Here is a 10,018-nt window from a genome sequence, read left to right as displayed (position 1 = left end):
TATATATAATATATATATATATATATATATATATATATATATATATATATATATATATATATATATATATATACTGTACATCTATTTATCTAGCTGTCTATCTATTCATACTGTATACGCACACATGTACATATATATATATGTATATATATATGTATATATATATATATATATATATAATACATATATATATATATACATGCATATTTATATATATATATATATATATATATATATATATATATATATATATATATGTATATATATGCACACATGTATAGAAAAACAAGCCCAAAGAAACCGGTAAATCTGAACGTTACCTATCGCAGTTGACGTTCCATATATATCAAAAAAAGAAAAAAGAAAGAAAGAAAAAAAAAATACATTTCATTTCTCCGTGTCATGGGTTTAAGGAGATTGGAAACGATTGCCTTCCAAAAGAATATAACCCATTTATATGAATGTGATATATAATTCATGTGAAGTGAAATGCTAAAGAATTATAAACGTGATTCTATTGTAATATCATATATATTTCACAAATAACAAGTAATTTTACCGATATTGCTCTGAATTACAATATTGATTCGAAAATATTAGTCATAGAATCATTGATGTTTTTACTGCAATAAGACCTGTTTTATTTCTCAGTACGTAAACAAACCATCTATGTCAGTGTGTTCTGAGTAGAAAAAGAAAGAAAGAAAAATGCGGCTGGGGTTTCTATGTCGCCCTCTCCGTTTCCGACAAGTGAGACCTTAGCCAAGTTGAACGTCGCCACCATGCAATTGCAATGAGTGATGAAATGGCCACATTCGGTGAGATTCGCCCAAATCGGTTGTGAAATGATAATGATCAATAATTCTTTCGAATCTGAGGCACAGATCGTGGGATCTTTTCCGGTCAGTACGGTTTTCATAATTATTGTTCCAGCACGATATGCTTAAGATACCCCTCTAGTCTCACTCCGTTTTCTTATTTAGGACTCGGAGCTTTTGAAATACTATATATATAAATTTATTGTTTAAAATAGAGGAAATACTTATTTTTTAATATACTATTATATTTTGTAATATTTTGTTTTTTTATATAAATATATATATTCATGATCAAATTTAAATAAGTTTATTTATCATCTTTTTGAACAATGAAGCCCAGACACCACTCAGCAGTCGTTTGACTCCGACCTACGCCTCTCGGCGCTCCACCTTTCTTTCAACATTTTTGATATATGTCGCTTTTTCAGACCTTGTGCGGGTATGATTATACATAGAATACTCCAGTAGAAAAGTACTATATCCGTAAGTTGCAAAATGTAAAGAAAATGAAATCGTTTTATAGTATTCATAGAAATTATTTATATGGGAGCCTTCAAATTTTCAAGAATATAGATGTTACATTTTCTTTTTCACAGAAATATGTGTGAAAAGAATACTTTTCTTCTACAAACTAACTTATCTTGAGATAACTATTGCAAATAAAATTTGTAGCGTCATTAGTAAAAAGATACCAATCTAGTAATCGGGTTAATTAGAGTTATTGTTCACCAACGAAGAATTGCAAGTTACTCTTGGAAAGTCAGTTTGTATATCATAAATCTCCAATGGTACTTTTATCCAAAACATTTCCCTTACAACTGACAAGTTTAAGGAAAAATAAAAATAAAGAAAAAGTTATCTTCTAGATGAAGTTAACAAAGAGTAGAGTCTTAATGAAGAAGGGTGGTTGATATTTCATAAGTAAGGAATAAGTGATTGCTTGCACTCAATTGTTTGGCTTTGTTTTTCTTTTGTACACATAGATGGATCCACAATGGCTTAGTGACCAAGGAATCGATCGGTCCGCCAGCCTAACCTTGGCTGTTTAAGAGAAAATCCAGCGTGGTTCGAGGAAGCCCAAAGGGAGCGGTTAGGGTAAACTAATGTATTTCAAAGTATTTTGCCCAGTTCTTCTAAGATTCGTGTATTATCGTTCTATTGAAATTGTGGTTCTAGTGAAATAATGATGATGATTAAGTTGTTAGATATTTAATTGTTCGACATTTCCATGCGTAAAAATGTTGGTGTTATAGTTTCTGCTTCTCTTAGTACACATTTTATTATTCTAATTGCTGCTCTTAATACGCATGTTTGCATACTGTTGCTGAGAATGTAATACATATTTCTAATAAAAGAAGCAAACACAAAAGTATATATTCCTCAATGTTTACAGGTATACATACAAACAATGTATACATACATTGATAACGGCATCTCCAAAAATGTATATTATAAGAAAATAATCTGTTCTGAAACGAACAGGCATAAAGTAATGTCATCAGTAAAATAAAATAAATACTAATATAGCTGCAATTAAATATTAATCTTCAAATTCTTTTTGGATATACATTTTTGAAGGTCGATTTGTTATAAAATATAACAATCGCTTGCATTCATATTTAAGTTATATAACCATTCACACACACACACACATGTATATATATATTTGTATATATATTTATGTATATTCATATATAGATTCATATATGACTATATCAATTTATAAATGCATATATATTGTTGTAAACATGACATTATATATATATATGTGTGTGTGTGTGTGTGTGCATATACGTATATAATAGATTTATTATAGTTTACCCTTAAATATCTTATTACGTTTTCTCTTGATGTTCTCTATATGATTAGGGAGACTATTTTATATGTTATTCTACGATTTTAAGGTCTGGAGTGCAGAAAAGACTTATTTAGTTTATGGTAAAACTATATTTTATAACTCTTCTTATAGCATTTACAAAGGACACTACAACGTGTAAACATGTCGGAAACCATATGGTTTACGTTCGTAGTAGGAGGGAACCAGCAATGATTGTGTACGTATGTCTCATGCAGCGTACTCTCCCTGAATATTCGACCTGTAGATTTAGAGAAGGTATGACGCTAAAAAATAAGTGTGAATGATGTTTAAATGTACAACTAAGCAATAGAAGTGATATAAATTCCTAAATAACTGAAAGATGGTGTGATATTAGCCAAAAGAGACTAGGAGTTTTTGTTAGTTCGAATTCATTTCGTACGAGTGGAGTGAGGGAAGGAGTGGAATGAGGGGGAAGAGTGGAGTGAAGGGAAGAGTGAAATGACGGGGATGAGTGGTATGAGAGTGAAAGTAGAAATGGGGAACAGAGAAAACACCAGAGTAGAAAGTAGAGATGCTACAGTAATTACAAGAACACCATGTAGGCCCCGTTATAGAAGAGCAGTCCAAACAACCAAAGTCAGTGACACCGAGACTGGCACCACGTGCTCCCCAAGAGGCCACACGAAGGGTGGTCGTTGTATGTTCCATCTAGACCCAATAAATCCACTCCATGACGGAATGGGCGTAGTTTTCTTCAACCAAGCAGCATTGAAGGAAGACCAGATTACTTCTATCTTGTCGTGGAAAGATTGTCCGCGACACACACACACACACACGCATATATATATATATATATATATATATATATATATATATATATATATATATATATATATATATGTATATATATATATATATATATATATATATATATATATATATATATTATATATATATATATATATATATATATATATTATATATATATATATATATATATATATATATATATATTATATATATATATATAATATATATATATATATATATATATATATATATATATATATATATATATATATATTGCTACCAATGGCTATATATATGGGTCTTTGTCTCTGTGCGAAACATGTTCCTAATAAAATGATGTAAGCTGGACAAACATGACGTAATGTCTGGGCAAGCGGCGCGGAAGGAGCGAGGCCAGGACAGACGCAGTTAGCTGCTGCCCTTGGGAAGACCTCGCGTGTGACCCTTGTGACCTGATTTACTTTGTGTTGCCCTGTTATTATAGCTGTATTGTGCAGTGTGATGTGCTGCTTACCCCCCTGTATGGTGCCTATAGAAAGTGTACGGGTAAAGAACTAGTGGAAATAAAGGATAGATGTTTTAGAGTGTGTTTATTTCGTGCCCTGCCTTGCCACGTGGTGTGGCCCCTCGTGGTGTTCTGGGACGCTGTGGTGTTCGGTGCCTCTTGGAGCTGTTCTGTGTTCACGACCCTGTGGTTATCACGCCGTCTGCCTAGCCTGCCTCGTGTTGGTGGCAGATAGACGAGGCGGCCGGCGTAACATTGGTGTCAGAAGTGGGATTTGTGATAATTGAACAGTGAGACGCGCCGATTTATCATGGCGTCCAAAGATGGCGGCAGCCATGAGGGAGAGGAGGCAGGCACGAGTGAGGTGAAGCCGAGCCAGATGGACCTGATCACTGCCATGCTGGCCGGTATGAGGGAGGAAATGGCACAAAGGGCTCGTGAGCAGGAACAAATGGCTCGTGAGCAGGCGCAAAGGGCAGAAGAGCAGGCACAAAGGGCAGAAGAGCAGGCACAGAGGGTAGAAGAGCAGGCTCACAGGGCACGCGAGCAGGCGCAGCACCTCGCCGAGATGCAGGCAAGGAAAGCAGAGGAGCAGGCGCAGCACCTCGTCGAGATGCAGGCAAGGAAGGCAGAGGAACAGTTCTGCCATCTTGTTGATGTGCTACAGAGCAATCTCGCATCTGTGAAGATGGAAACGCAGCAGTACACCGACAAGGCCTGCAACAGCGTGAAGAGTGAACTGCTGGAGGAGGTGCAGACTCTGAAAGGCGAGGTTCAGGGCCTGAGGGAGGAGGTGAAAGCAGAAAGGCGGCGTCACGAGGTAGCACCGTCGCACGTGGAGAAGGCAGACGAGGTTCTGGCAACAGATGCCAGAGTGTCAGATTTACTGGGGTCTGCCTGGGGTCCGTGGCAGGGAACCCCCGGGCCTCGCAGCGTCGTGTCGGAGCCGGTGGCCGCTGCAGGAGGCTGGGGACCCATCGGAACCGCTCCCTTGGGTACAGGTGGTGGCAAACTCGGACCCGGTCAACCCGCCTCGTTGCCTCCCTCACCCCCTCCCTCCCCTCCGGGTGTGTTAGTTCACGGCACGCGTTCTCCACCCCGCAGCCCCTCGGCCTCCAGACATTCTGTGAGGCGTAAACTGGCGGAATACGACGGGAAGGTGGCCTGGGAGGCATATGTCGCCCAATTTGAAATGCTGGCATCTGCCCAGGGCTGGAGCCAAGAAGAAAAGGCACTGCAGCTGGTAACAGCGCTACGGGGCCCCGCGGTGGAAGTGTTGAGCCATCTGCCGCCGCCCCAACACGCCTCTTACACCAGCGTGGCGGAGGCTTTAAAACGCCGTTTCGGCCATCAACACCAGGCCGAGGTATATCGGGCCCGCTTGAAAAAGCGGACTCGTGAGCGTGGAGAGACCCTATCCCAGCTGGCGCAGGACGTGGAGGCGCTGGTAAGGAGGTCGTACCCTACGGCTGCAGAAGAGATGATCGTGGTACTGGCCCGCGATTTCTTTGTCGACGCTTTGCAGGACCAGCAGCTGCAAATCTACGTCAAGCAGGCACACCCGGAGGACCTGCAGGTGGCGCTGGCGAGGGCCTTGGAGTTCGAGGCCTTTCTGAAGGCAAGCAGTGGCCTAGGGCCAGCTGCTCAGCCCCGCCGCGACCTCCAGGGTCGGAAGGCTAAAGTAGAGAAGGTAGCGTTGAGGAAGGTGAGCCCGGGTACTTTCCAAGGCTTGTGTTGGGGCTGCGGTGAGAAAGGGCACAGACGTAGTCGGTGTCGGAGGGAGCGGAGAACGCGTCCTCTCAACCGGACGGATTCTGATGCCTTCCAGCAGTACTGCAAGGACTGTGGCAGGTCTGGTCACAACCCGAGTGCCTGCCCTAAGGCTAAGGAAGTGGTACAGGCGGAAAACTCGGACAGGCTGGAGAAGGGGGCCGAAACCCAGCCGTCCTCGGTCCCCGGGCCCCGACTTGTGTAAGCTGCCGTCGAACATCCAGCACGATGCAGGTGGAGGGCTCAGTAGATGGAAAGCCATGCCGCCTGACAGTGGACACTGGGGCTGAGAAGACTCTAGTGCGGCCTGATATGTTGGCCACAACGCGACTACCAGACGCACCACAGAGACTGTGTGGAGTCACGGGGCATTGTGTGCAGCTCAAGGGGCCAGTGGAGGCTTGTATCGGCGTAGGCAGCGCGGTGCAGCGACTGCCGGTGTATGTCGCTGATCTAGACGAGCCCTGCCTGCTGGGCCTTGACTACCTAACGCAGAGTAAGGCGTGTGTCGACCTTGGACGGAAGCTGGTGAGGGTGCACGGTGAAGATGTGCCCTTGCTTCCAGAGGTTGGCTGTGCAGAGGTAGTTACAGCTGAGCGACTGCACCTTGCCCCCAGGACAGAGTCTAGGATCCAGTGTCGACTGTCAAGAGTGATGCGTGGAGTAGAGGGCCTAGTGGAGCCCATCCAAAACCTGCAGCTGGCTGATGGCGTAGCAGTTGGGCGGAGCCTCGTTGGAGCGGGTGAGGGGTTAGTTACAGTGTTGGTGGCTAACTTCTCTGATAAGGCCCAGAAGATGCCAGCTGGTGCAAAGCTGGGCACTTGTGAGGAAGTGGAGCGTGCAGAAGAGTCGTCGGAGAGCGAGGAGTTGGTTAGTGTGAGGCCGTTGCCTAACTTTCTCGAGGATTTGGCGCACCGGAGCGCCGCTAACCTGACGGAGGCACAGACAGAGAAGATGCGCCACACCCTGGCTCAGTATGCAGATGTGTTTAGCAGGGGTGACTTGGACTTGGGCCGCACAGGATTGGTGAAGCACCGCATTAACACCGGAAGTAGATTGCCCATCAAGAGCCCTCCCCGACGTATTGCACCAGCCAGGCGAGAAGAGATGCAGCGCACGGTCAATGAGCTGGCGGCGCAGGGGGTGATTGAACGGTCAGACAGTCCATGGTCATCAGCAGTAGTCCTGGTGAAGAAAAAGGACGGTACACAACGCTTCTGTGTGGACTACCGGGCGCTGAATGACATGACTGTCAAGGACTCATACCCCTTGCCGAGAATTGATGACACACTCGATGCATTGGTGGGAGCCAAGTGGTTCTCCACACTCGACCTGAAGTCGGGTTATCACCAGGTGGAGATGGCAGAAGAGGACAAGCCAAAGACTGCCTTTTCCTTCGGGCAGGGCCTGTGGCAATTCAACGTCATGCCCTTTGGTCTCTGCAATGCCCCTGGTTGTTTCGAGCGTCTGATGGAGAGGGTATTGGATGGCCTGCAGTGGAAGACGGCGCTTGTCTACATTGATGACGTCATCGTCTTCGGGAGCACCTTCGAGGAGGAGCTGGAGCGGCTGGAGGAGGTACTACAGCGGTTGAGGAAGGCCAACCTCAAACTCAGCCCCAAGAAATGCTCGATGTTCCAGCATGAGGTGACATTTCTGGGGCATGTCGTCAGTCAAGATGGTGTGCGCACTGACCCACAGAAGGTGGCAGTGGTGGAGAAGTGGCCGGTTCCCACCAATGTGGCAGAAGTCAGGAGCTACCTGGGCCTGTGCACGTACTACCGCCGCTTTGTACAGGACTTCGCCAGCGTAGCGGCTCCTCTCCATCGACTTACACGAAAAGGGGAGTGCTTCCAGTGGGACGAGGCGTGTCAGTCCGCATTTGACAACCTGAAGAAGGCCCTGGTGGAAGCACCGGTCTTGCCCTATCCGGACCCGAAGCTCCCTTACCTGTTGGACACCGACGCCAGTGCGGAGGGCATCGGGGCAGTTTTGTCACAGGTAAAAGACGGGAAGGAGTATGTCGTGGCCTACTACAGTGCCAAGTTCAGCAGGCCTGAACGCAACTATTGTGTGACAAGGAAAGAGTTGCTGGCAGTGGTGAAGAGTCTCGAGCACTTTCACCCGTATCTCTATGGTGCCGAGTTCACCATCCGGACCGACCATGCTGCTCTACAGTGGTTGAAGTCGCTGAAGGTAGCAGAGGGTCAGCTCGCAAGGTGGTTAGGGCGCCTTGAGCAGTACAACTACCACATTGTCCACCGCCCGGGTCGTGTCCATTGCAATGCTGACAGCCTGAGTCGACGCCCGTGTGAGGCTAGTTGCTCACACTGTGTCCAGAAGGACTCTGATCCTGTGTGCCTCCGTCTACAGGTGCTGGGATGCGCCACTAAAAGGGATGATGAATGGCGTAAGGCACAACGTGAGGACTCTGACCTTGCTCCCATTGTCCGGTGGCTTGAGGCTCTCAGTGGACGCCCCAGTTGGGAGGCTGTGGCTGCGGAGAGCCCCACCACCAAGTGTTTAGTGGACCAGTGGGAAACATTACGAGTGGATCAAAGCGGTGTGTTAGTGAAGCGCTGGGTGCCGTTGAGTGAAGTGGACAGTGACACATGGGTAGTTGTAGTACCCAGGGCCATGCGTGCTGAGTTACTGAGGGAATTGCATGCCGGAGTTACCAGTGGCCACTTGGGTGAGAAAAAGACCCTGAGCCGTCTCCGTCAACGCTTCTACTGGGTGGGCATGAGAAGTGACGTGTCTGAGTGGTGTAGAGCGTGTGACGTGTGCAGTGCAAAGAAGGGCCCCGCTAGAAAGAACCGGGCCCCATTACAGGTGTACTGTGTGGGAGCACCCATGGAACGGGTGGCAGTGGACATTGCTGGTCCGCTGCCTCTCACGCCACAGGGGAACCGATACATCTGTGTGGTAATGGACTATTTTTCAAAGTGGCCTGAGGCATATGCACTACCCAACCACGAGGCCGAGACCGTGGCTGGCGTGTTAGTGAATGAATTCATTACCCGTTTTGGTGTGCCTTCTGAACTGCACTCTGACCAAGGGCGTGAGTTTGAGTCACGAGTGTTCCGTGAGTGTTGTGAGCTGTTAGGAGTGCGCAAGACACGGACGACACCTCTCCATCCACAGTCCGATGGTATGGTGGAGCGGTTTAACCGGACCCTTGCTCAACAGTTAGCCAAATATTGCAAGGAAAGTCAGGAAGACTGGGACGTCAAGCTGCCCGCCATGCTCATGGCCTACCGGTCTGCTGTGCACGAGGTAACAGACTTCACACCTGCCCGACTCATGTTTGGCCGTGAGCTCAGGCTACCAGTGGATTTGGCCACAGGGCGGCCACCCGATGTGAACTTGCCAACTGTCACCTCCAGCTATGCAGCGGCACTGCAGGAGAACCTGGCGGAGGTGCACCGACGAGTGCGTGGCAAGCTCAAGGTAGCCGGCCAAGCCATGAAGGAGACCTACGACCGGCGCATGAGGGAAGCGAGGTACAATGTAGGTGACAGAGTGTGGCTGCATAACCCGCGTCGGAAGCGAGGGCTCTCGCCGAAGCTACAGAGCCCCTGGGATGGGCCGTACACGGTGGTAGCAGCCCTCTCTGATGTCACCTATCGAATTCGCAGAGGGCGAAAGCGACCGTCTGTTGTCCACGTGGACCGGCTGTGGCGTTACCATGGGCCAGGAAGTTACTCCTGGGGCCATGGTGATAAAGATGACGTAAACCCCAGTAGCGGCGATGAGGACGTGGCGGACGCTGACCGAGATGAGGACGAGCATTTGGACGGTGAGGGCGATGCAACAGACGTCAAAGGTGACCATGAGCCAGGTCTTGGGGCAGGAGATACCCCTCTGAGTGCCACTGCCAATTTGCCGCCGCCCACACCTCCACCAGAGCGACCCCAGCGAGAGCGAAGAAAGCCGGGCTGGATGAAAGATTTTTATGTTGTTTCTGAGAACTAATTTACCATTATGTTTTCTTTTGTTTTGAAAGAATTTTGTTTGTTTCTGAGGAAGGATTTTCTTTATGTTTCCTGTTGTTTATTTCATGTTTAGGTATGTCAGAGCAGACGGGTCGTCTGCTTGATAGGGGGGTATAGTGCTACGCCAGTGGGTCTTTGTCTCTGTGCGAAACATGTGTTCCTAATAAAATGATGTAAGCTGGACAAACATGACGTAATGTCTGGGCAAGCGGCGCGGAAGGAGCGAGGCCAGGACAGACGCAGTTAGCTGCTGCCCTTGGGAAGACCTCGCGTGTGACCCTTGTGACCTGATTTACTTTGT

At 46.9% G+C, this 10,018-nt stretch overlaps 1 protein-coding gene across 1 annotated transcript; it reads left to right on the top strand.

Moving 5' to 3' along the window:
• The first annotated feature begins 4,262 nt into the window (after positions 1-4,262).
• Positions 4,263-6,033, top strand: LOC147467015 (uncharacterized). Its single transcript, XM_086533715.1, has one exon. It carries the CDS (start codon positions 4,263-4,265, stop codon positions 5,925-5,927), a length of 1,665 nt encoding a protein of 554 aa, XP_086389841.1. The 3' UTR covers positions 5,928-6,033.
• Positions 6,034-10,018: the final 3,985 nt, after the last annotated feature.

Source organism: Penaeus japonicus, unplaced genomic scaffold (assembly GCF_977035675.1).
Source record: "Penaeus japonicus unplaced genomic scaffold, GWHDUDI00000001_assembly GWHDUDI00000039, whole genome shotgun sequence".
In the NCBI taxonomy this organism is placed as follows: domain Eukaryota; kingdom Metazoa; phylum Arthropoda; class Malacostraca; order Decapoda; family Penaeidae; genus Penaeus; species Penaeus japonicus.
This window is presented reverse-complemented; position numbering and strand designations above follow the sequence as displayed.